The sequence below is a fragment of the Dipodomys spectabilis genome, unplaced genomic scaffold (assembly GCF_019054845.1).
Source record: "Dipodomys spectabilis isolate Male_0828 unplaced genomic scaffold, ASM1905484v1 ptg000288l, whole genome shotgun sequence".
NCBI lineage: Eukaryota > Metazoa > Chordata > Mammalia > Rodentia > Heteromyidae > Dipodomys > Dipodomys spectabilis.
Genome location: NW_024870965.1, coordinates 4880453 through 4908061, shown reverse-complemented (window position 1 = coordinate 4908061; position 27609 = coordinate 4880453). Strand labels below are relative to the sequence as shown.

At 38.2% G+C, this 27609-nt stretch overlaps 2 protein-coding genes across 3 annotated transcripts in view; one reads left to right on the top strand and one right to left on the bottom strand.

Moving 5' to 3' along the window:
* Positions 1–27609, top strand: part of Cdc73 (cell division cycle 73) — a 92887-nt gene that overhangs the window by 39751 nt on the left and 25527 nt on the right. Inside the window, exon 11 of the mRNA XM_042701169.1 lies at positions 23489–23546. Coding sequence (XP_042557103.1) covers positions 23489–23546 — 58 coding nt within the window. The remainder of the gene's footprint in view (positions 1–23488; positions 23547–27609) is intronic.
* B3galt2 (beta-1,3-galactosyltransferase 2) lies at positions 6791–14340 on the bottom strand. 2 transcript variants are annotated; one of them, XM_042701171.1, is made up of 3 exons: positions 13809–14340; positions 10044–10214; positions 6791–9602 (listed from the first exon to the last, which is right to left on the bottom strand). In XM_042701171.1, the coding sequence occupies exon 3, from the start codon at positions 9478–9480 to the stop codon at positions 8212–8214; it is 1269 nt and encodes a 422-aa protein (XP_042557105.1). In that variant the 5' UTR covers positions 9481–9602; positions 10044–10214; positions 13809–14340; the 3' UTR covers positions 6791–8211. The 2 variants fall into 2 exon arrangements, with proteins under 2 accessions (XP_042557105.1, XP_042557104.1); XM_042701170.1 differs by lacking the exon at positions 10044–10214.

Here is a 27609-nt window from a genome sequence, read left to right as displayed (position 1 = left end):
TCTATGTAATATTTTGTATATTTGTAGCAAGTTTAATACCATATGAAAGTATCTGACTTCCCTTGGTTACACAGCCATTGCTCAGAGCACTGTGGGTGGCACGTCATTACCTTTGGCATTCTCCAGCGCCCCTGAGCACTTCTTTTCCCCAGAGATCTGGCAGGCCAATATGCCAGTCTGAAATTTGTGCTTAGTGCATAGGTAATGAGGGGTTTCTCTACGGAGTTTCTGTTCACACACGTCGATGACCAAGCTTGCCCTTGGTGTAGGGGAGATGCTGTTCTTCTGTGAACTCCTTAGTATTTTTTGCCCATCTCCATCTCACGTTTGATATTTGGGACTATAAGACTTTAACGATCGCAAGTATCCTTACCTGGTTTCCTGTTGGACGTCTGATATTTTAATTGCTATAGAAATGATCTTTCCAAATTTTTATTCAATCATATTCATAAATATTTGTTTCTTGGTTTTGTAAAGTTAGGAACTTTTCCCAAATTATAAGGGATTTGCCTCCCTCCCCAACTTCAAGTTTGTCTTGTTACTTACATTTGCATCTTTGATCCATTTGGAAATTATTCTCATGGATGGTTAAGCCAACATTTATTTTTTCATATGGCTGTTCAGTTATGCAGATTTCACCACATTTTAGATGCCATTAGTAGACACCATGTTTTATCTGACTGCCACCATAATGTCAGTGTCTGGCAAATAGTGGGCACTTGGAAATGTTGGAAAAGTGACTGAAGTGTTCTTTAAACACTTTATAATCTAAGCTGCGCTCCAGGGCTTCCTCCTACAATCCTAGCCACTCAGGAGGCTGAGATCTGAGATTCACGGTTCAAAGCCAGCTGGGGCAGGAAAGTCTTGAGACTCTCATGTCTAATTACCATCCCCCCTCTTCCCACAAAAAGCCCTAAGAGAAGCTGTGGCTCAGGTGGTAGAGTGCTAGCCTTGAGCAGAAAAGCTCAGGGACAGCATGTGCTTCCTAAGTTCAAGCCCTAGGACCTGTACACAAAAAAGATTTTCTATTCCCGTAACTATTAGTATTTTGATTATTGCTTTTTAGTTCTAAACAGTATAAATATAGTACTTTAAATTTATTTGACATTTGATTAAATTACAGATTTATTGAGCAGTGACTATATTATGTAAGAGATAGATGAACTGATAGGATGTTCATTGGCTTGTTAGTGACTTCTTCATGAAAAAAAATACACAAAATGTAAAAAATAAAATAACCATTACTTTCAAAATATTTTTGTTTTCTGGGTATATATGGTTGTGATTGTAGAATAGGAACCATGAATAGTTCATTATTTTTTCTGATTTTTTTTTTCTTTTAGGAGATCAGAGTGGGATTCTTTATCTTGTCATTAGGTAAAATTTACCTTTGTACCTCTTCCTGTTTAAAAACATTATTTGAGAAAAATCTTCCTATCTTGCCCCATAATGATCTTTTTTTTAATGTTCAATCATATTTTTCTTTTAAAATTCATGTAGTTGTACAAAAATGTTTCAGTTCAGCATGTCAATTTATGAGTACAGTGCATCTTGATTGCTAGCGCCACTTCCATCTTCCTTCCTCCATCTATTTCAACTACAATTTAAATGTGAGAATTTAACAAGAATCTCTAAACATTAAACTCCTTCCACTAGCCAGTTCAGCTGTTTTATAAGAGGTACTAAGTAATCTATTAACTTCTAAATTGTTCTGATAAATATTGGTATCTTACTTGGGCTAACTAGGGCTCATGTCTGTAATCCTAGTTATTCAGGAGGCTGAGATCTAATGATTGCATTTCAAAGCCACCCTAGGCAGGAATGTCTCAGAGACTCTTAGCTTCAATTAACCACCAGAAAACTGTAAGTAGAGTTGTGGCTCAAAGTGGTACAACACTAGCCTTGAGCAAAAATGCTTAAGAACAGGTCTTAGGCCCTGAATTCAGGACCCATGACTGACAACAATAACAACAACAAAAAGGGATCTCTTTTGGTTCCAAGGTTTGAACTCAGAGTTTCATACTTGATAGACAGGTGCTCTATCATGGAAACCATGCCCTAATCCCTAATTTTCTTTTCTTTTTTTTTCTTTTCTTTTTTCTTTTTTTTTTTTTCCGGTCATGGGGCCTGAACTCTGGGTCTGGGCGCTGTCTCTCAGCTCTTCAGCTCAAGGCTAGTGCTCTACCACTGGAGCCACAGCGCCAGTTCCGGCTTTTTCTGTTTATGTGGTGCTGAGGAATCAAACCCAGGACCTCATGCTTGCAAGGTATGCACTCTACCGCTGAGCTACCTTCCCAGCCCCATCCCTAATTTTCTTATTGGCTGCCTAATTCTTGTGCCTGTTCACATCAGAATCATTGTTGCTTTAAAGTAGAATCTTATGTCGTCTACCAGATTTTCTTAGAGCTCTTGATATGTGGCTCAGTGGCAGAGTGCGAGTCTACCTGTGCAAGGCCCTGGCGTCTATCTCTAGCCCTAATGAAAAAAAAAAAGGATTTGGTAACATTTATATTAATCCCACATCATATAACTTTTCCATAGAATAGTTAAATACGTTGTGAACCAAACACGTGAAGTGATATTTTCCTTTGTAGTAGTGTTTTTGTTACCTGTCTATCTGTATTATAAGAGGTTTCACAAAATTCTCTTAATAAAAGTTTAATTTGACCTATTGAATTCTCCGCTTTCTTGTTATTTCTTATTTTTTAACATGCTACTGTTGTGGATTAGGTTGTTCCCATATAGTGTAGTAGGTTCTTACGTGGTTTGTTATCTTAATTTTATTTTTGACTGATTTTCTGAGTTTTTTCAGTCCACCAAGTTAGTAGAGCCTATTAACTCTTCATAGTAAGCAAATGTTTTTCTGTGGTCATAGTTATTTCAGTTCAAGAATCATTGATGGAGGCTGGGAAGGTGGCTCAGTGGTAGAGTGCTTGCCTTGCATGCATGAGGTCCTGGGTTCGATTCCTCAGCACCACATAAGCAGAAAAAGCTGGAAGTGGTGCTGTGGCTCAAGTGGTAGAGCGCTAGCCTTGAGCTGAAGAGCTGAGGTTCAGGCGCCGTGACTGGCAAAAAAACAAAAAAAAGAAAGAATCATTGATGTAGTTGCCACTTTTCCATTTTTTTTTAAATGAACATTTGTTTGGCCTGACTTAATTCAAAGTATAAAAAACAGTTGTTGGCTGGGCATTGGCTAGGGTTCATGCCTGTAAACCTAGCTCTTTAGCAGGCTGAGATTTGAGGATTGTGGTTCAAAGCCAGCCTGAGTAGGAAAGTTGTGAGACATCTATCTCCAGTTAGTCACCAAAAAGCCATAAGTGGAGCTGTAGCTAAAGTGGTAGAGCACTAGCCTTGAGCAAAAAGCTCAGGCACTGAACCCAGGCCCTGAGTTCAAGCCCCAGGACCAGTACAGACACACACAGACTGGAGATCATGTTCAGACAAAAGCAGGGTTCTGGAACCCATTGACTCTTATGGTCTTGCCATTAGTACTACAACTCCTGCAGAAATTTATTTTTAGTTTCTTTTTTGTGGGCCAGTACTGGGAGTTTGAACTCAGGGCTTTTCGAGTCACATGATCTACCACTGAGCCACACCCCCAGTCTTTAAAATTCATTTATAACAGCATTATTTTACATGTTATGAAAGCATAAGTTTTTACATATTTTGTTAAGCTTTCTGTTTACTAGTCTATAATCCTATTGGTTATTGGTATTTTCTCTTTTTAGGGTTTAGAATTCTATTAAGTATCCTAAAGTTAGGTTCAAATGCCAAACCTGTGAAATTTAGTTTGAAATTTATTTATTTATTTATTTATTTATTTAGTTATTTAATGGGTCCGGTCGTGGGGCCTGAACTCTGGGCCTGGGTGCTGTCTCTCAGCTCTTCAGCTCAAGGCTAGCGCTCTACCACTTGAACCACAGCGCCACTTCCGGCTTTTTTTCTTTTTGCTTATGTGGTGCTGAGGAATTGAACCCAGGGCCTCAGGCATGCTAAGGCAAGCGCTCTACCACTGAGCCACCTTCCTAGCCCTAGTTTGAAATTTAAATAGAGTAGTAAATACGTGGAGGTAGGTGGGTACTTTAGCTTCAGTACTGTTTCAGCCATTTGTATGGTAAAGGGAAAAGAAGCCATTTTCTGTATCGTGAGAGCAGTCCAGTCCTTGCAGCCCTTGAGTGGATTTGTGTTGGTGGAGTTTACTGTGACAGGCTTCTTTATGAAGTTCACAGTGTCTCACTTTAGTATTTGATGTATATTACTAATGTCTGTTGCAAGTAATATCTATATGATGCAATTTAGAAATGTATGTAAGAGAACATTGTTTGAGTCTGTGTTAAGTATTCAAATGTTCTAGGCACACAGTAAGCATGAGATGGGGGGGGACTTTGACTGGACCAGCTATCTGGCTTCAAAACCACTTTACCACAAATAATAACTGATTGAATAGTGTAGTGGGCAAATGCACTGTTAGTTTTGTCTATGAAAAAGAAACTAACAATAGTACTTCAAAAGGAGCACCTTTTATACTTTTCCAAGTACTTCCAGCTATTTACAGATGCATGTCAGAGCCAAAAGGAGCAAGAGATAACGGTCATTATTTTTCAGTGATTGTGGTACCACTCCTCAACTACTAGAGAAAAGTACTAGTGGGTTGGGAAGATGGCTCAGTGGTAGAGCACTTGCCTTGCAAGCATAAGGCCCTGGGTTCGATTCCTCAGTAGCACATAAGCAGGAGAAAAAAGCCGGAAGTAGTGCTGTGGCTCAAGTGATAGAGCGCTAGCCTTGAGCTGAAGAGCTGAGGGATAGCTCCCAGGCCCCACGACCGGATCCAAAAAAAAAAAAATAGTATTAGGAAATTGCACGTCCCCTCCATAGTCTAGTGTTCGAATAGCTATGAGACTTGGAGGTCCTTGGCAAAGAATGAAGAAGGAGCAGAGAACGGGAGAATAGAGGAGCAGGCCCATGTGCTTATTAGCTTTGCAGACCATCTCAGAGCATCACCTGTGAGATATTACGTAGAACAGTGGAATGGTTAACAGCATGATCTTTGAAATGTCTTCCCTCAAATGTCTTTTTTTTGGGGGGGGGGTGGAGTCTGGTCGTGGGGCCTGAACTCTGGGCCTGGGTGCTGTCCCTGAGCTCTTAAGCTCAATGCTGGTGCTCTACCACTTGAGCCACAGTGCCACTTTTGGCTTTTTTCTTTTTGCTTATGTGGTGCTGAGGAATTGAACCCAGGGCCTCAGGCATGCAAGGCAAGTGCTCTACCACTGAACCACCTTCCCAGCACCCTCCCTCCTCTCCCCCCATCAAATCTCTTTTTTTTACCAGCTTTGCTTTAACTTCTTGGGTGAGTCTTGCTTGTCTCTTAATGTTTCTATGAAGATTATATGAAATACTATATGTAACATACTAACAAGTACCCTGCTTGCATAGTTAATAAGTAGTTTTTCTGTGGTTGTTGGTATTAGTTTTGTAGAATTCCTTGGAAATAGATATAAATAAGGTTCTAGGTTAGAACATATGATTGTTCCATGTACAAAAAAGAGATGAGAAGTGTGAATTATTGAGATGATTTAGGATTTCATTATATCTAATCTTATTAAACTAACATTGTAAACAAAGTTTTGGTATTTTCCTTCTAAAATATCTATTCACATTCCGAGCATAACACACACAGTTGATTTTGTAATCTTTTTCTTTATCCAGTGTTGTCATTTAAAATTATATTTTTATGCATACAAAAATTACATAGTACTTGGATAAATAAAACACAGTTAACTATTGGTAATATACTTAAATATTAGCTTTCTCAGCTCAAACAGTTAACTTGCAAATAGTAGAGAGTAAAGTGTCATAATAAATAATTGTAGATTATTTACTTTAGCTAAAATAAATTTTTTTTTTGAGAGACAGGATATACTTTTGTAGCTCAGGCTGCCCTTGAGCTTGGTATTATTTTAGCCTCCTAAGTGCAAGGATTATAGGTATCACCACCACCCTGCAAAATACAGATTTTGGGATTTACTAAGAAACTTCACTACTCTAATGCCATTCTAGCACTCAGAATGTCAGCACATTATCATCATTTTTCAAGGTGGAATTATTAGGAACATAGAAATAATTTTAAATTTATACCCGAAAAAGAAATTTAAATGTCTGCTAAGAAGTCTGTTTTTCGTGTCTGCTTTTTAACTTACGGTAAAAGTTATTGAGATTTGAACTCAGGACCTTGTGCTTAGCTAGACTCTGCTTGCGCCACATCTCCAGCTTTTTTTTGCTGTGCTTATTTTTGAAATACATTTTTTAAGTCTTAAACCTGAATTTTTGCAGAAGAAAATATTGTTCTTAAAAGATTCTATACTTACTATGATCATAATTTGTACAAATAGCGTTTGTGGTTATACACCTGAACACACACATCTGTGTACACTCACACACATTCCACCCACCCTTTTTTTAAAAAAAAATTCTGAGGTATAAATGAGAGGGAATTTCTCTGCCCTGATAGTCTTCTGATTTTCAATAAGTATCGATCTGACTGGGTTATCCTTGTATGTATGAGTTTTGCTTAGTAATGTTGGTCATTCTGCAGTATATAACATAAACGAAAAATAGGCTTGAATCAGTAGTTGGGAGTGTTTCACAACTTACTTGGAATTACTTCATGTAGAATAGAACACTTTAGGCTACCGATTAGAAAATAAGAGGTAAATAGAAGTAGGAATCAGCGTATTAAATAGTAGAAACTTGAACAGTTTTCATGATTTTAAGCTATTTTGGTTGTTTATCCTTTCATAATGCAATCAAGGATAAAAATGATTGTTACTAGAATTTAGATAAGAAACATCCTGACTTAAGTTTGAGAAATATATGTCCTTATGGGGGATAAAAATACTTTTTTAAAGTTAATGGGTTAGTATGTCTTGATTGTAAAATTCATAATGCAGCCAAACAAATTGTGAAAGTATTTGTATCATGACACTCAATGAAGGCTCTTCTGTTTAACCTTTTTATTAAAAACTTGATAAAAGTGCATTGTATACATTGCTCTTCCAAGAATCAAGTGCTCATCAAACATTTTTAACTCTTATCCCTAACCTTCCCTGGAAGTTTTTAATTGGTGATGTAGAATATTTGTCATCTACCAAATGTAGGCTTGTAAACTTGGGACTCAGAAATAGGTGCCATAAAATAAGTACGGCTCGTGCACACCTGTTGCCAGTGAAGAAGCTTTCCTGCATGTTGCAGTTTATTAGATGTGTCAAAATGTATTGCATGAAACTGCTACTGCATTCTTTCTTCAACAGTGCATCTTCTTGGTGCCTTTTAAGTGATTATGTTCTCCTATTTGAGGAACATGATTGGGTTTTACAAACATACGTGAAATCAGGTGGAGTTGAAGTTAAATAGTGGTATACTTGAAGAGTGCAGCATTCAATCTAATCAAATAACATTGAATTACTAACATTGAATTACTCTTAGTACCAATCAGAGAAAATCTATCTGTTTTGAAGCATTTAATAACTTTTCAAAATAAAAATTTGAGCCTGAGACTTTTTCACATTTAATCATGTTATGTCAAAATAACTGTCCCAAAATGTATATTAAATTGAGCATCTCAATTACTTTAAAAAAGTAAATCCTTAGATGAGAACTGCATTGATAAAACATCTGAACTTTCTGAATGAGTTTTTGGAATAACTCAACTAAATCTTAATTCATGAATATAGTCTTTAGAACTCTAGTATAGGTCTGAAAATTTGTCCTTTACACAATTACAAAGTTTCCTTAAAATTGATAATAGTGTTTTATTTACATTTATTTTTTATATTCAGATGAGAAGTCAAATCTAAAATGAAGTCTTTTGACTTTTCATTTTTTTAAATGAAAACTTTTATGGAAAATGTATGCAGATACATTTTATTGGCCCCAATATAAGACTTGACCCATTGATGTATGATGCATGCTTGTTATTGCATGTTAATACACATAATCCCCTTATACATTTTTTAAAATAGATTCTTTTGGGGTACTTAAAAAATCATATAACATTGCAGTATTAAGAATTACCTTCAGAAATAAAATCATTCTTTTATGTGGTGAAATGTTAACTAAAACTTGTCCTATAGATGTCAACGATTTTTTTTTTTTACTATACATGCTTTTTAACACTATTTACAGATTGTACACTAGAGCCAACAATCTTCTTTTTTAGTGTAATTTACGGTGACGATACCTGCCTGCTTTCTCCTTTGCTGCATTGGCACAGGCATTGTGCTTATTTTGTTGTAAATGATTCCAGTATTTTATCAGTTCACTAGGCTGGAACTGATGAGAGGTAATTAGGTGGCTGTATTTACAGCTTGAATAAGAAACTCGCCAGTGATTGAACACAAACTCATTGGGCGGGGGCACAGGATCAATTCTTAACTTAGCCAGACAGATCCCTACATACACGTCTTCCAGATGCAAACGACGGATACCTAAAGAAACTTTAAATATCTTTTCTGCTAGATCTCCAGAAAAAACATAACCAGTTCCGGAACAGAAGACAGGATAGCGCTCACTTGGGTAGAGGTCTGGTGGCATGTACCACTTGCTGTCTTTGTTTCGGTTGGGCGCATAGCCTCTCATGAGGTACCCAGTGAAGTAGTTGTGCCGTGGAGGCAGGTCTGGCTTCAGCAACTTGTGGATCAAGTATTCAGTGTTGACAAACATGTCACTGTCAGTTTTCATGACATAAGGAATATGTGGACAGTATGTTGCAACCCAGTTCATGCCCATTAATGTTTTAATAGTCAAGTTGTAGTATGTGTCTAAGTATTCCTGTTGAATTATATCATGATACTGTCTGCTTTCTTCCAATATTGCATGTTGAACGTAGTCGTTTAGCTTAATGCTTAGGCCCAACAAAAAAATGCGTGTTATTTGGATACCAGGTGCTAGACTTTCATTTCCCCAAGTGTGCCGAATCGCTCTTCTAGCTTCTATTTGTCCAGGCTCTGCAGCTATTAGCAGTATTAGGAAAGGACTTTTGTCCCGGCATTTTTCAGGCTCATTGATGATATATTTGAAGTGATAAGCATTTGGATGCCTAGTGCCCTTTTCAGTGTAAATACTCCCATTGGCACTGAGTGTGTTCTCCAGTCCTGTAACTCCTTGTGGTGTCTGGTCTGTGTCATTGGAGTTAGTTACAGTTTGGGGTCTCAGAGTCTGAGGGACTGTTTCTTTCCAAATGTTTCGAAGAGAGCTGTGGTTTGTCTCACTCTTTGTGGAACGAAATCCTCGAAAACTGTATGTCACAGGATTTTCTTTGAATCCAGCTCTCCCTGGCAGCCAGTCATGATGGCTGAAAAACAAAAACATAGCAAAAAGAAACACCAGGGAAAGTACCCCGATAAGATGGGTTCGGAACAGAGACCTCTTAGCATTCCAGGTCATCTTTGCAAAGCAGCAGTGCCGTCTTCTCCACTGAAGCATGTTGTAAATAACCCAGTAATGGTGTGTGAGGTATCGGTGGCCCCAAATACTGCTTTTCTCCTGAGTCAGTGCTGCTCTTTGTCATCTGTTTTCAGTTCAGCCACGTGTCCCTGGCAGTCATTCTGTAAAGACGAAGCATAACGGTTTAGAAGTGCCATAGCTCTCAAAATGGGCTGAAGGGGGCTCTGGATACTAATACAATTAAGGCAAATAGGAAGAAGTTTTAAAGCTGTGAACATAGGCTAGCCCAGAAGCAGAGCCTGTGATTTGCTTCCTTTTGGCAATGCAGTGGCATCACTGAGAACAGGATTAATTTCTTTCTTCCTTTTTTTTGGGGCGGGGGTTGGCATGATGAGCAGGAAGGCGATAGATTTTTTTTTTCTTCTAATTATGTCATTGTTTCAGTAGCTCTGGTCATTTGTATCTTTGATCTAGGTTAAAACTTTAAAGGTTGTATGTGTGTAGAAAAGAAAAATGTTACTAGCTTCCTGACAGAGGCCGTGTAAGAAGGCCTTGAGCAGAAGGAAAATTTATTGACATTAATTAAAATGGATTTGACATACCATTGATGGTGTGGTGCTCTGTCAGCGGCCTTTTTTGTAAAATGGTCATGTAACAGTCATGGGACAGACGGTGCAAGGTTGATTATAGCAGAGTTCTGTTAGTCACAGTACACTGCTGGGCATGCTTCCATTGGCCCCCACTGTGCTGAGGAAGTCAATGAGAAGATGCACCTGTCAAAATGAATTTCAGGGTCCAGTAACTTCAGGGCAGGATTTTTAGACAGTTATAAATGATTAACAGTTTTGAGTACTCTGCTAATTTAACCTTCCACTTCAGATAGGAAGTATATAAAGGTTATTGTCCTTGCATTTTAAGGTTGACTTTAAAAGACAACAAGCAAGTATCTTTAGTTACCTATGGTTTTTAAAAATCAAATTTCCACAAAATACATTTTAAAACATTCTTGAGTTAAGTTGTATTTGGATGCAGAGGGTTTGTTAATTTTTAGTCTTCTTGTAGGCTAACACTTAAAGCCCCCTATATTAAAAACAAATTAGCAGGTCAGAAATGGCAACTCCTTTGTACAACTGCTTAATTAATAAAAAAAAAAGAAATGTCAGAATGAGAGGTTCATGATGTCAGATACTAAAAAAAAGCCTTTTCAGTGTACAGCATAAACTTGTTTATTTTCAGTTTCTTTCTCTGAATTCTTAGATTTTTCTGGCCCAAGGATTTGGGTAGTGGGGGAAAATACAGATAGATGAACTGGAATTGAATTGCATGAAAGGAAGAGAAACAAACTTTTGGGATAGGATACTAAAGAGTGTGTACTTTTAATTTTGAATTTCTTCCTGAATATTATTTCTTTAAGCAAAAGAAAACTAGTAAGGTTTTAATTGGGAACATTTGTTTATTTGAAATTATTCATGTAAATGAATGGGTTTAGTCTGTGATACTGACCCATGCTCAATGAAATATTTATCTGTGCTATGAATTATTTTAGGCAGTAATAGCATGTGAATCCCGGTATCACTGAATTATTGTAAAATAAAATTCTCATGCATAATGATAGGCACCTTGAAAATATTGAGTGTTGGATGTATATGAATGAAAATGCTATTCTGGCAGTAGCCACTAGGAGGAGCAAGTAGGTAGGAATTTGAATAAATCTCTAAAGTGTAACAGCAGACACCAGCATTTGATAATTTCTAGTTTCTGAAATTAAATTTGCTTTTAGCAATTATAACATCAAATAAAAATTACCAAAAAGTTTTGATAAATGTGTACAATCCTTTTTTCATAATTTGGAATTTTTAAAAAATTAGTTCACTATTCATTAGTTTACTTAAGAATTTTAATATCACATTGCTGTAATAAAAACCAAGGATAGTCTCTGTATCAACAAAAATTTCTGTTCTGCTATGAGTAAGCTGAAAATATTAGAGCTGAGTATTTTGATTTAGAAACTGTATTTTCCTATTTATACTTACAAATACTTGACCATTCTGTCTAGGAAATTATTTTAAAGCTTTTATTAGAAAATGATATATCCTGCAAATAGTAATGGCATTCCCTCATAAAGAGACGAGCATATGAGGGCTATGTATATAAATTGAAAAGAAACAGGTTTATTTGATCTGCTTCAAGTATTCTAGACATAATTTATATCTATCAGCTTGCTATCTGTTGTTATAGTAGTGTTTAGAACCTGGCTAAGGTTTTTTTGTGTGTGTATGTCTTCTAAAAGTATAAATTCATTGTTTAAGAAGCAACAAATATAAGATCAGATATGAATAGAAGACTGAAGAAGTGAATGAAGGCAGTACAGTACTAATAAATTCCAAAGTATTTCCCAGCAGAGAAAACAGCAAATTGTACTCTAGTATAAGTGTATAATTGTGATTCTAATATAATTTTATAATACCATGTGATTAACATGGTGTTACGTCTTATTCATGATAGTTGTGATTTTATTAATATTAATCTGAAGAGGCTTGAAATCCACATAAGCCTATATGTTAATCTCCCATTGATAAAATGAAACTCATGTGAAACTCTGGCCTTCAAAATTTTTTGTTACAAGTTTTCAGGTATTTACCATAATTTTACTGTTAAAGAGAAAACAAAATTGAAGTTACTATTTCTCCTTTAACTAAATGATAAACTTACTCTCTAGTTAATGCCTGTTGTATTTTAATTCTTGCCAAGTGAGAAGACATAAAAGTTAAGTATCTTGGTATACAAAAATAGCAGTTTTGCACTTTATATTTTTAGACTAGAAATAGTTATCATTTATCTCTAATTTCAAAATATAAATATGTACTTATGTCTTATGAAGTTTGTAAGCATGCTGTCATAAAATGTGGTTCTCTCTCACATACACAGAGTTTTAGTCATTTGACTTTCAAAACTGAATGTATTTAGTTTGGTGGAAAGGTCTAGATGTAAGTGCTGCTTCTATAGAAAAACTTCTGAACTTGCATTTTGAAATATCTAGCTTGTAAAACTGCTTAATTGGTGACTATAACATTGATCAAAGTACCAAGAGGGACTTGATTTTTATAACTATATTTTTATTCATGATTTTAAATTTTATTAAGATAACCATTTGTGGTTATGATTAAGAATTAATATTGAATTTGTTTAGTCTTAATTTTGGAATACAATGGTTGCCTGTCAAAAATGTTTGCCTTTTGCAGTTATTTAAATAATAGGGTAATATATTGTACGAAGCTGGGAAAAACCAAGATTGGATAGATTTGGAAAATTGTACCTGACTTCTTGAGTCCTGAGTTGCAATTTTGATGAGTATTGTTGCTAAAATAGTTTGATTTATCTTTGTCCTGTATACACATAAATGGCAGCAGTTTACTACTGCATGGTAATATAGCCTAGAAGACATTAGCTACATTTATATGAATTGTTTGATCTTGTAATGCTGTTAGTGGATTTTTTTTAATGTCTAAAGTATCTTTTTATGTTATAATTTTACTTTTAAGATGATCTTAGGAAATAATCTTAGATTTGATCATTGAGAATAAGTCTGTTACCTAAACTGAAAGTGTACTGTTTCAAATAGGGTATTTTTTTTTTTTTTTTTTTTTTTTAACAAAAACAACACTATTGACATGTCTTTGTTTAAAGTTGTGTTCGTGGATCTATAATAACATGTGACCACTGTGGTATTATGCTGTGCATAAACTCATACAACCTATGTGATCCTGTAGCTCAGTAATACCTACGGTTTGTTGTCCTGTTCTTAGATTGTGTTTAGATTGTGTTTATTACCTATTTCCTTTATTTGGGGAGGTGGATGTTAGAGGAAGGAAATCATTTCTATGAGCTATTAAGATTTTGTTTTAAAAGGACTTCTCAGCCAAGCTTCTAACGCAAAGACCATGCTTGATACTGCTTAATGTAATTTCACTGCATTGTCTCTTGATAGCCATTTTCAAGAGTGCTCTTTAATTTACTAGATCAGTATTCAATTTGACCTAATTTAATAGAGGATTGCTATGTTTACTGTAAAGGGCTACAGACTTTAAGTTTATTTTCTCGGATAATTCTTTATTTATAACTAGTTATTATTATTTTTTCTCTCCTATGTTGATATTCCAGAGCTACTTCAAGCTACATATTAGCTGAAGAAAGCAGTGACAGCTTGTTTTCTGAACAAAACAGATTTTAAAATCGTATATTTAGGAATCCTTTAATAGTTTCAAGGGCAGTGAGCTGTATGAACTTGCTTATCAACTCTCAGTGCCTCCAGGGCCACACAAAGGCAACACATTTAAACCAGCATCACACACAAGATAGCGACATACCTTCCTTGGTCAGGCCGTTAGTGTGGAGAGGATTATGCCACTGAACACACTTTTGGCAGAAAGATGCTATGGAACATGCGCACATCCCCCAGCCACGGTCGCTTTCCAGTGTCCAGTGTCCATCTGTCTGTGTGTCTTCCAGTTATCCTCCTGGTTCATATGGGTCCGCGTCTTCTGAGATTTTCCCTTTCTTTCATTTTCTCTCTCCTTTGTTAAACAAAAGAGCCGGAGCTGGCCGTTCTATTTGGAGCACTGTTGACTCTTTCCGACAGTTGATGCATTGAAGCTTTTTACATCTGCTGTTTTCCTGGCTGGACAATGCAGTGCTGTGTTCTCTTCTCAGTATCCATATTTCTAGTGATAACACTGAGCTGCACTGTGAAGCAGCAGAGCCCGAACCTGGAGCTCCGGGTGTGTGGGGACAGAGCAGGGTTTTCCTCTCCTTTCGCTGTTGCCTGGCAGCTGCAGGAAGGATTTTTGAGCAGTTTCACGGGGGTTTTAGGCTGTAATATGAAATCCACGCTTCCTCAGCTGCCGCACAGGCAGGCAGCAGTTTAAATGTGGGCTTGACAGATGCTCTCTCTGACAGAGCAGAATTGAACGTCACTGCTTGGCTGAATCCCACGTGATTGTTTGCATTCATTTTGACTAAAAGCCTAAGGTAGGGAGAGGCTTAGAGATTTTGCTTCTGTGTGACAGATCCTATATATTCAGTACAAGTGTAGTGATGAGTGGATCGTATGAAAATGGAATGATTATGAAATGGAGAGTATGGTTTTCTTACAGTTTAATTCCCTTTAAAAACAAAGCATAGGCTTTCTAAATATTTTCCGTCTTAGATGGTGGCTGTCCTGTGTCTTACACGCTTCTGTAAGGTATAACAAATACCAGCTTTGTTAATATACGCTGGACTAAGTTAACCTCTTCAGTGAATGCTTGGTCTTGAAGATGTTTTTTCTTTTAACCGCTCTGATTTTGATAAGGTGTGGGTTAATATTCATCGATGCTTTTATCTTCCATCTGTAGCCTAGGTTTTTCTCCTCTGTTTATGTCAATGGTCTGTCATGGATCGCTCCACACATAGTGTGACAGTTTACTGACTTTGTTCTCTGTGGTTCCTTACTGTTCTTAAAGGCAGAAAAGTTGACTTTCAATTGCTTTTCAGTATCAACTGTTTTGTATTTTTTTTTTAGAAGTACATGTATCATAAAATTCAACAAAATGATATAATGTGGTATACTTTTATGAAAACATCTTCTTGGTGATGAGATTTGTCCCAGTTATGTTTACTTACCCTGCTATTTCAAGATGGTCTAGTCAGTTGCCACAAACAGATTTTGTATTAGACACTTGGAATTCCTACTTAGTGTGGCTAGTCTCCTGAGTATTTTGGTAACTTGTTTCTTGTTTTTCTGTGAACACAGTGACAGATTGTTTTTTTTGTTTTTTTTTTAAATAAATTCTCAGTTTTCCCCTGATACTTCAGGGACAGTAGCTCTCAGAAACTATAATTGTGGAGCTTTGCCTATATGTTTATAGTTACATGTATTTTTCATCTCACTTGTCTCTACAAAGTATTATTTCAAATGAATAAAGATTTTAATTATATTTTATCCTAGTATTTATTATGTGACTTTTCTAGAAATAATAGAAAGATTACTATGAGAGAGAAAGAAAATGTTATAAACCAGAAACATAGTCCCATAGCTTTGACTTTTCTTGATGGATGTCACCCTGGAGGGGCGCCTTGAAGGAACTTTGTGATTGATATCTTCAGTTCCAAGTTTGTGTTGTGTTTAGAAATAATTATTCCTTTATTCATGTAGTTAATAGTTTTTGAATGGTTATTAAGGTGATCGATCAGATGTAAACTTCAAATTGGGCACCATCTAGTTAGATTGAGTACAACTCAGATTCAGCTGTATGTCCTTGGCAAAAGAAACTTGAAGGGGAGAACATACCAAACACCAAGCAACAGAAGATGGCCTTGAACAATATCACAAGAGAGACATAATCTACTCCTCCCTCCATTGGTTTCTACTCCTATGTAAGAGTCATTGGTACTGAAATCTAAGGCATATTTTAGTTGATACTCATCAGAACTAGCTATCTTTTCATTGTTAAGATTCTTAATATTTTGGGTCAGATGTAATCTGCACCATACTACTCTGAAAACTGCAATTTGACATGGTACTTAGATGCTTCAATTGTGGAGGCCTCTAGATAATTTTGCATAGTAATATTTGGAGTTTATACTCCTTTTATTTAAAACTAAATGTCATCTGAAGGGTCCTAGTGGCTCACGCCTGTAACCCTAGCAACTCATTTCTGTAATTCTGGCAGGTTAAGTTCTAAGCCTTCTCTAGCAGAAAAGAGAGATTCCATCTCCAATTAACCAGTGAAGTACAAGATTATAGGTCTGGCAGAGTGCCAGTTGTGGGCAAGCATGCTGAGTGAGGTCTTGATGTGGGTATGCACCCACAAACAGATGTAGTTTTTTCATCATATGAAAGATTTGGATGAATGACCTATTTTTGGTTGTTTAATTTTAGTAAATATTTGTTGCTTTTTAAAGAAAAATTAAATATTTCTTGAAAGTTTAAAATTTCTCCATGAAGTCCATTAATGATGTGTGAACCACTTTTACTTTTCTTTGAACTCATGAAGGATGAACTAGCCCAACTGCAGATCGGCAATCTCAGAATGACCACAAGTGTCAGTGTTTGCCGTTTTATTTTTATTCAGACCCAACACATTGCTAGTTTTATTTATTTATTTTAACATTACTAGTGTACAACAACGTGTATATAGCAACGAAAATTCAGGTGTCAACATCCCTTTAGGACTTCTTAAAGAGTCATAGCCAGAATTCATTAGTATCAGAGAGCAAGTTTCTTACCAAAATAGTTACAGTAGATAAGAAGGGAAATCAAGTTTTAGTAGTAAGTAAATAGAATATTTTTTTCAAAGGCCTTTTTTGAAGAAAGGAGGAAGCAGCTAGCTTGCTTGATTCTAAATTCATATGACCATCTCCAGTGTGACTGTTTATGGACTGATTAGGTATGGAGTCATTAATATAAAGAAATTTTGCAAAGCAGGCAAAAAGGGGTTTTATATATAGCAGAAAAACAATTTGAAGCACATACCCTTTAGTATACAGAGCTAATTAAGCAGGAGAACATTGCATTTTTATTCACATCAAAAATTTTATGTGACTTTAATCTTACTGTCATTGAAGTAAACCACATTAGATATGTCTTTAAGTTTTAATCTATTAAGAACATTAAAAATGGAATCGGAGCAGAACTTAACCTTTGCAAAAGCTGTTGTCTTCCTTTTACAAATACGGTAAGTAACTAAGTTCCTGTGAGGTCAATATTTTCCTAAAGGTCCTATTTCATATGGCAAAGGCAAGGCTAGAACTGGGAACTCAAGATTTGTATATCAGGTTTCTTTAGCTTCGTTAGTACTGCCTGCTAGCTCCATTATGAATTTGGACCCATTAAGCTACTCAAATGATTCAGTGGACCTTCTTCCTTAGCCATGCTACTATAAACATAAAATAATCCTGTTTTCAATGAAGAAAGATAATCCCCTGATTAATCCTCAGTGAGCTCTGCAAAAGAATTGTTTGGAAGTATTGTGACTCAAGCGGTGGAGCTCTGTCTAACTTTGAGTGAAAAAGCCAAGCAGGAGCACAAGGCCGGAGTGAGTTCAGGCTCTAGTGCATACACCAAAGGGGGAAAAAAGAATGATCATTTGTCCAGAAGACCTTGATATTGAAGGAGATCAATACACATGCTTGGTACTGTTTCTAATTAGTTTTCTTTCTCTCTTCTCTTTTTTCCCTCCCTCCCTCCCCCCTCCCTCCTCCCTCCCTCCCGCCAGTCCTGAGCTTGAACTCTAGGCTTGGGCACTGTCCCACTAACCCTGAGCATTTTTTGCTTAAGCTAGCACACTACCTCTTGAGCCACAACTCCACTTTACACTTTCTTGGGTGATTAATTGGAGACAAGACTCAAATGGACTTCCCTGCCTAGGCTGGCTTCGAAATAGTATCCTCCAATTTCAGCTTTCTGAGTAGCTAGGATTACAGGTGTGAGCCGTTGGTGCGAATTGCATTTCTGTGACATTTCATGTTCACTCATGTGGATGAAAGTTTTCAGTCACTAGATAAGAGACATGCTTTCAACATGTCTCTTTTAAGAGTGTGCATTTGTCTTACTCTCTTTTCCTCCTTCCCCTCAGCAGCCCTGCCCCCTCCCATCCCTACCCTGTGGAACCCAGGATATGAAGCATGCTAAGCAGATCTATACCATTGAGTAAAGTATGTCCCCCCCCCCTTTGTTTTTACTGCTGGCTGATATTAATTATTACAGACTCTAGCTCTTACTTTCTTGTGGTTCAATTTTAATTGCTGTATTAGTCTACATTCTCCATAGAAAATAAGCCAACAACATCTATATGTTTATCACTTATGTGACAAGCCATGTTAGTGCATTGTAGATTTTATTGAGAATAAAATTAACCTAGTTGAGAACAAAGAAAATCACATTTATTTGGAGCTAACTAGTATTGAGGTGTGGGAAAACACAGGTTCAGGTAATCTTGAAAAGTGCTCCAAATGTTGTCTAAAATGTTAGTTGTATTTTTTCCTTTTCTTCTTTTTGGATTTTAATGAGTTTAGCCATAGATTGGCTCATGCGTTAGGCATTAGTAGAGGTGAAAGGGATTTTGCTTAGAAAGGGATTGGGACATCGTGCCAGTGCTTACACTAGTAATCCTAGCCACTCAGGAAGCTGACATCTCATGGTCATGGTTCAAAGACAGCCCAGGAGGAAAGTGTTAGAATTTTATCTCCAGTTAATCACCAAAAAGCTCAAAATGGAGGTATGACTCAATTAGGCAGAGCACTATCCTTGAGTGGAAAAGTCTAGGGACAATGCTCAGATCTGATTTCAAGTCCCAGGACCAGCACAAAAACAAAAACAAAATCCACAACCAGCTGGGCACAGGTGGCTCATGCCTGTAATCCTAGCTTCTCACGAGGCTGAGATCTGAGGAACGTGGTTCAAAACCAGCCCAAAGCCAGCCTGGGCAGGAAAGTCCATGAGATTCTGATCTCCAGTAAACCAGTCCAAAAACTGGAAGTGGCGCTGTGGCTCAAGTGGTAGAGCATTAGCCTTGAGCTGAAGAGCTGAGGGACAGCGCCCAGGCCCAGAGTTCAAGCCCCCAACTGACCGAAAAAAAGGAAAGAAAAAAGGAAAAGAAAGGGATTGGAGGGATTGGGGTCATCTGAGTCTCAGGGTAATTTAGGGTAAGGGATCCATTGTACTGGTCACAGAAGTTAACAATGTTTCAAGGACTGGTTTACATCTGCCAATTAGCAGCCCAGTTTAAAGATGCAGTTGAGGATATGCCTGAGATGTAATCAACATGTGTTTACCAACTCCAGTTTTAAGGGCTCTGAACCAGTGCCATCCCATTTTTAGTTTTTCCCTTGACAGCTCGTACTCAGAAGTTTTTCAGATTTTAGATTTTGGAATGTTTATATGTCCATAATGAGAAGTCCTAGGGATAAGGCCTAAGCCTAAACGAGTTCGTACTCTGAAGATTAATGTTACCCTCTATTTTTCATGTGCCTGAATTTGATGATGAACTTGTCACATGAGGTAATAGAAACACTTTCAGAAAGCCTTACAAGAGTTTGGAATAGTTCGGATCAGTGATTCTCACCCACTGCTCTGTATTTTGAATTATTTTAAAACACTGGTTCAGAAGCACAGGGTCTACAGGCTGGCTGGTGCAGACCCAGGAGCCCCGAAGGCCTGAGCACGCCGAGCTGAAGCAGGGTGACTTCCGTGCAGCCGTGGAAGTGGCTCTCCGCTAGAATACAGGGAGTGCTGTCTCAGCCTGCCCTTTGTTCTATCCAGGTGCACTGTGGATTGCAGGGGGGCACTTACCAAGTTTGTTCACCTCTAGTTTTTTGGGGGGGCTGGGTGGGGTGAGAGTACTAGTCCTGGAACTTGAGCTCAGGGACAGCACCCAGGCCCTGAGCTTTGGTGCTTAAGGTTAGTGTTCTATCACTTGAGCCACAGGCTCTACTTGTAGGTTTTGGGTTACTAATTGGAGGTAAGAGCCTCCTGGACTTTCCTAGCTTGTCTTTGACTTCAAATCATGATCCTTAAATGTTATCCTCCTGAGTAGGATTTCAAGGTTGGGTCATCAGCGTCCAGCACAGTTAACCATCTTAGTTGTCTTTCTTTTACTGCCTGCTAGAGGGATATACACCTGATTTGGTGACACATGTAAAATACTGTGCTAGCCTGCCAAATATTTTAGAATATGTTTAATGACTAAGGAGGTTATTTTCATGATCCCCTTATGTCTTTTAAAACAGTCTTTTAAGTTTATTTGTATTTGTTTCTTTTATGGTATGTTGCATTTACTGTTGAACTAGTTTTCAAACCAAGAAAACACTCTGGAATGATGAATGAAAAACTGGTATTAATTTAGGTTTTTAATCAGTATTTGCTTCTTTGTAATGTAATGTTACTGCTTAGCACTGTGTATTCCAATTTTTCTGTGACTATAAATAAAATTAGTATTGTATTCCTGGGTCAGAGTTTTAATTACTGTGAATAGATAGGGATTGAAATAGAGTATTTTTCTTCCATTGAGATTACAGTACTTTTAATTGTCTTTCAGGTAACAGAAAACCACTCTATTTGGTTAAAGAAAAATATATCCACTATCATACCTCAAGCCAAGAATTGTATCTTGGCCTTTAAAAGAATACATTGAGAAACTGGAAAGCTGTCAGAAATCAAGGAAGCTTGCCTTGTTTCTCTGTAATGTTACATGATTACTTGTCGTTTTCTACGTCTGTCTACTCGTTCTCTGGTCCTTCCTGTGCACAGGCATCCCCCAAACCAAGACTCCAGTTCAGATTACTCCATTTCAGCGTGGCTTTTCAGACTTTCAGGGGAGAAAATGTGGCTAGATAAGTTTAGTGCAGGTGGCTCACACTTCTGAGCAAAGGGGAAGGCTGTGCTCAGAGTAGACACCCCCAGCAAGCACGCTGCACAGGCACTTGGATTTTGTTTATATCTTTAGGAATAAGTTTTCATTTTGTTTTAGTTTTTGTCTGTGCTGGGGCTTGAACTCAGGGCCTGGGAACTGTCCCTGAGTTTCTGTGCTCAAGGCTAGTGCTCTACCACTTGAGCCACAGCACCACTTACAACTTTTTCTGAGTAGCTTATTTGAGATAAAAATCTCACAGACTTGGGCTGGGAAGGTGGCTCAGTGGTAGAGCGCTTGCCTTGCATGCATGAGGCCCTGAGTTCGATTCCTCAGCACCACATAAGCAAAATGAAAAAAAAAGCCAGAAGTGGCGCTGTGGCTCAAGTGGTAGAGCACTTGCCTTGAGCTGAAGAGCTGAGGGACAGCGCCCAGGCCCAGAGTTCAGGCCCCACGACCGGATCCAAAAAAAAAAAAAAATCTCACAGACTTTTCTGCCCAGACTGGCTTTGAACCGTGATCCTCAGATCTCAGCCTCCTGAATAGCTAGGATTACAGGTGTGAGCCTCCAGGGTGCCCCCACCTCTTCCCCCTCCCCTCTTCCTTCTTCCCCTCCCTCCTCCCCCTCCCCCTGGGCCTCTCCTCCCACCCAGCCCCATGCTCCAGCCCGCCTGCCCGCCTGTGTTACTGAATGGGTGCTGACACTTTCCTCCTCCAACTGGGTAGAGGTTTTTCTCCTAGTGCGAATGTTTTGAAAACACAAATGCCCGATGGCGGCCCTGTTGTCTCCTGCGAGCGGGTGTGGGTGTGATGCTGTGGCCTGGAGTAGAGCACGGGGTGGGGCTGGACTGGACTGTCCTTTACCTGATGATGGAATGTGCTTTTGTAGCTGGATGGTCATTGACCAACGGCATGATTATCCACAGAAATCTTCCTAATTTCCTCACTTAAATCAGTAGTCTGTGGTCATGTCAGTTTTCTGTCTTGTTTCTGGCTTTCTTTTTTTTGTTGGTCGTGGGGCTTGAAATCTGGGCCTAGGTGCTGTCCCTGAGCTCTTCAGCTCAAGGTGAGTGCTCTACCACTTGAGCCACAGTGCCACTTCCAGTTTTCTGGTGGTTTATTAGAAATAAGAATCACAGACTTTCCTGCCAGAGCTGGCTTTGAACTATCATCCTCAGATCTCAGCCCCTTGAGTAGCTAGGATTACAGGCATGAGCCACCAGCACCCGGCTTTTCCCTCTTTCTTCTCTCAAAAATTAAGCAGAATTATACTCTGGTGACTCAGACAACTTGAGATTTCAATACATTTATCTATTTGATAAAAATCTGATGTGATTGACAGTGGTAAAAGAGGGTTATGCAGGGTGTGGAGAGTGATAAGGTTCAGGGTGTTTAATGAATGGTTAGGGGTGAAATGTACCTTTCAGAAAGAACATTAAACAAAGATGGTCGATATTAAAGACATTGCTACCATTCTACCTCTTCCGGCATTGTATCTTCACTCAGTCCGCTGTGCTGAGTTTTCTCCATGAATCGTGGGTTTGCTTGCCAGTGATTGCAGGCACTTTGGAGGCATCTGTTCCTGAGTATATAATTCATTCATTCATTCACCTGGAGCTTATTTCTCTGTACATGTTACCTGCTTAGTCATTAGTTGAGATTTGCTGTTAAGTTTTTAAGGTATTCTTATTTGCTAATAATTCAAATACAACAAATCTTATCCAATTTTAAAGGTACTTATTGGAAATGTTTGTATCTTTTTTAAATGGACTTTCAAATAATATTGCTTATATCTTGCTAACATGAGATTTTTTTTATCATTTATTCATTTCGGGACTCTTTATTTTATTTTATTCTATTTTTGGAACTCTTTAGATGAAAAAAAATTGACTTGATTTTAAAGCAGGTATTAAAGTGGTCAGCAATTAAGCAAATCATTAAAAAGTACTACATGCTCATAGTGCCTTTTCTATGGTAACGATTTAAATTTATTTTCCACTAAGGATTTTTTTTTTTTTGCGGGTCATGGGGCCTGAACTCTGGGCCTGGGCGCTGTCCCTCAGCTCTTCAGCTCAAGGCTAGCGCTCTACCACTTTGAGCCACAGTGCCACTTCTCGCTTTTTCTGCTTATGTGGTGCTGAGGAATCAAACCCAGGGCCTCGTGCATGCAAGACAAGCGCTCTACCACTGAGCCACCTTCCCAGCCCCTCCACTAAGGATTTTTATTGCTCTACTTCAGGACTATATTAAAGATAGTTTTGTTTTGTTTTTGGTCGGTCGTGGGGCTTGAACTCTGGGCTTGGGCACTGTCTCTGAGCTCTTCAGCTCAAGGCGAGCCCTCTACCGCTTGAGCCATAGCACCACTTCTGGTTTTCTAGTGGTTTATTGGTGATAAGAGTCTCACAGACTTTCTTGCCTGGGCTGGCTTTGAACCTCAATCCTCAGATCTCAGCCTCCTGAGTAGCTAGGATTACAGGCGTGACCCACCGGTGCCCTGCTAAAGATAGTTTTATTTAGTTATTTTACATCTTCGATTATTATGGTTTAAAAGAATGATTGAATGGGAGCAGTGAAGGATTTCTTGGCAATACTTAGATGTTTAACTATTATGTAAAGGAACTGTGCTGTCATACATGGTTACGGTTATTTTTTTTTACTAGGAAGGTGCATCTGCCCGTAAGACTCAAACTCCTGCAGCCCAGCCTGTACCAAGGCCAGGTAAAAATATAAAACTTTGATTTTTTTCTTCTACATAGTCATTACAATGATTTTTTTTCCTGTTTTTAGTTATATGTGTGATAATGCCAAAGAAACGGAAAGTTTACTTAGAATACATTAATTGACTACCAGTGCTTATAGATATGCTTGCTTAACTTTGGTTAGTATCATTAAAAATACAGTCTTAACAAACAACCACAATGAAATGAAGCGCATACAGGATCATTGTTTTCCTGTGCTACATTTAAACAGTTTACCTGCTTTTGTTAGTATTCTTTACTGAAGTAGTGTTTTCCTCAATCTGGTTTAAAGGTCGTTGATGAAATGGATTATACACTGTTTGACACTGTCATAGGTTCTTTGGCCATACTATTTAGGGAACAAGTAGATATAGTCAGAGTTAAAAGAAAAGGTTGATATTTTTGTTTTGGTTGAGAATTTTTTCAGAAGTGTTTTTAAAAGGTTGTCTATTCCTTTTCTTACTGACTAGATTAGTGATAATTATGTGTGTGGCTTTTTCTATAGAAATACATTATCATAATTTCAATAGACTGATAAATGTTTGACTTTGATACAGAATTGCAGACATCTCTATTACAGAGCACCTAAAATTCTGTAATCACATAGAAATATGTGTTAAGCAAGGGTATTGTTGAAGTTATTTCCTAGTACCATACTCCAAAGAAGTCTCTATAGATACATGGAGATGCCAATACTACATTTAAGTGTTTTAGACTTGTTTTTTGATTTTTTTTAAATTTAGCATAACAAGTGCTAGCCTATACCATCTAGCCTATACCCTCCTCCTTCTCTCCCTCTTCTTTCTTTTTTTCTTCTTTCTTTTTGTACTGTTCAATGTGACTATAAAGAAAGTGAAAAGATTTGGAAATGCATAGACAAGAATTTGGGTGATATTTCTCAAAATGTAGTAGCAATAATGCAGACTTGCCTTTTTTATTTGTTGTATGTTCCCACCATACAAACAACTTCTAAAACTCTGTACACGATATTAGGTATTCCTAGAAGTGCTTCAAAAGTTGCATTAAAATTATTTGACGCTTGAATTGGAATGATTTCCTGGATTTACATTCCCCTTAGAAATGGCCCTTTATTTAAAATTAAAAAAAATTATTATAAAGGTGTTGTACTGAAGGCTTACAGTTACATATATCAGCTAATGAATACATTTCCCTCTCCTCTCCCCTCCCCTCCCCTCCCCTCTACCCTCCCCTCCCCTCCCCCTCCCCTTTCTCCCTCTCTCCCTCTCTTCTTTCCCTCATTTCCATCCTTTCACTTCTTCCTTTCCCTCCCTTCCTTCCTTCCTTCCTTTTGGCTTGAACTCGGGGCCTGGGCACTGTCCCTCAGCTCTTCAGCTCAAGGCCAGTGCTCTACCACTTGAGCCACAGCACCGCTTCCAGTTTTCTGGTGGCTGATTGGAGATGAGTCTCACAGACTTTCCTGGCCAAGCTACCTTTGAACCGAGATCCTCAGATCTCAGTTTCCCCATTAACTAGGATTACAGACAGGAAAGGCCATGAGACTCTTATCTCCACTCAGAAAACCTGGCTTAGAAGAATTTGTTTATATTTGGTGTGTATACACTTAGAATTTCTTAAATCTGAAAATCCCCACGTATCAAAAATACACTTAACAGTAAATGTGTAATATGTGAGACTGGTGCTTGGTGAGTAGACTTGTGTCATTTGGAAATGGTCTCATCTCTTCTTGGATGACGTAACTCAAGCATGGTGTTCTATTTTTGAGCAGTTCAAAATTTTTATTGCACCTTTCTGTCAAATATTTACATAGTACTATAGTACTAGGCAAATTCCTGGATTAAATTTAACATTTTAACTCCTAAAAATTTTCAACCTTAAGGCATTCCTTTGGGAGAGTGTAACTAAAAATGGACTCATTTGTTCCATTTAATTTAGAAATATAAGTCTAGGTAAGCATAGACTTTTTTGAGTGTCAGTACTGGGGTTTGAACCCAGGGCACAGCACTCTTGGTTTGGCTTTTTTTGGTCAATCGTGGGGCTTGAACTCTGGGCCTGAGCACTGTCCCTCAGCTCTTCAGCTCAAGGCTAGCACTCTACCACTTGAGCTACAGCGCCACTACCAGTTTTCTGGTAGTTTATTGGAGATAAGAGTTTCACGGACTTTCCTGCCCAGGCTGGCTTTTAACCGACCGCGATCCTCAGATCTCAGCCTCCTGAGTAGCTAGGACGATAGGCCGTGAGCCACCAGCGCACGGCTTGGTTTGGCTTTTTTGCTCATGATTGACACTGTGCCACTTGAATAATGTCTCCAGTTGCGGTTTTTTTTGTGAGTAATTGAACATTAAAAGTTGTGAGGATTTTTTTCCCTGGGTTATCTACCAACTATGATTTTCATACCTCAGTTTATAGGTGTGAACACTGGCAGCTGGCTGTTGTTTTTTTTCACCTGATTAAACCATTGCACATACCTGTTTTTTCCTACTTTGTTTCTAATGGACACACCTCTACACTTCACTTTTCCAGCCTTAATCCTTCATTTGTAGTTCATAGACATTCTGAAGTCAATAAATGACCTATAGCTCTAGGTTAGTTGTTTAAAAAGGTCTTCTATTCAGCCATACAGTTTATAACTTACATAGTGTTTGACATACTTCTACTCTTATTCTATAATCTTAAGTCTGTGTGCTGATGACTTCCAAGTCTGAGCCTTCAGTTAGACCCTCCAACCTATGCATTAACATACCTGTTTTCCATTTAGGTATGACACAGACATTGTAAAACTATTTTCCCTTCAAATCTGTTACTGGACACTTTCCTGCTTCTTTGTAACTAGTATCTCCATTAAGTCTGTTTAATAGTCTAAAACCTTCACAGACATACTTTTCTTCACATTTCCTTAGGTCTTTCTGTTAGGTAAATTAAATTGGCAGCTGAGGAAGGAGAGCAGCACGTGGTTTTCAGGAAGGGAAAGGTTTCTTTGCAGGCCGCCTCTGGTCAAGTTGGAAGCCCACCCAGCAGGAATAAACCAGGATTGAACCACAGCCAGGCCAGACTTAACCTTGGCCAGGGCCGGGAGGTGTGGCCATACCGGATGCCGCTGTGACCTCAGGGAGGTGGAGACTTAACCAAGAAGAGGGAGGAGTCTGTACCTCCTTCCAGGGTGGACCTTACACTTCGTTTATCTGTCCTTGGGTTCTATCAGATTATTTTGCTGTATTTCTACTTTACCTGCTTTTTTCCTTATTGCTCAACTGAAGACCATCATATATCTAGAGAGCATCTTAAATTGTGGTCAGTAGACCAATATCAGTCCATCTGTCTTTTGTTTCTGGACCCCAGCAAGGTACAAGAGATTTAAGGGTAAATTACTGTCATACTATTCAAGGGCTTGATCATCTTTTTTTTTTTTTTAAAGTAATTCAATGGTCTTAGATTGGAACTTAAAAAGAGAAAAAGCCTCTTATCCCTAAGCCACGAATGATTTAGGAGTACCTTTGTAGATTACTGTACCTGTTCCAACTGAGCTTTGTGCTTTCACACAGTCCCCTTTTGATCTCTTGTCTAAATCCATTATTTTCTTTTGCAGAAAGTGTGACATGAAAATCAAATCATGTCACTTTCTGGATTAGAAGTGATAGGATTTTGTGATAGCTCTAAAATACAAACTCAGGGGCTGAACATGGTGCACACATGTGATTCCAGCTACACAGGAGACGTTTGTAAACAGCGGGCATCGAGAAGGGCAGGGGCAGTGGGTAGAGCCCTTGCCTAGTGAGGCACGAGGCATCGATTCAAATCCCCGTGCGCGTCCCCTTCTCCACTCCGCCCGTATGAATTTAGGACTCACGTAGTATTGTGTGCTTATAGTCTCAGCTGCTTGGAGGCAGGTTGCTTTGGGTCCAGGAGTTCAAAACCAGCCTAAACAATATCATAATTTTAACTGTTGAATGTTGCACAAAAGTCTCTGAGAATTGACTTCCGGTTTAAACGTGCAAGTTCACCTTTTGCCCTTCTTTTCTTCCCTGTGGTCTGCACATTTGCATTGTTTCAGTTCTATAAACATA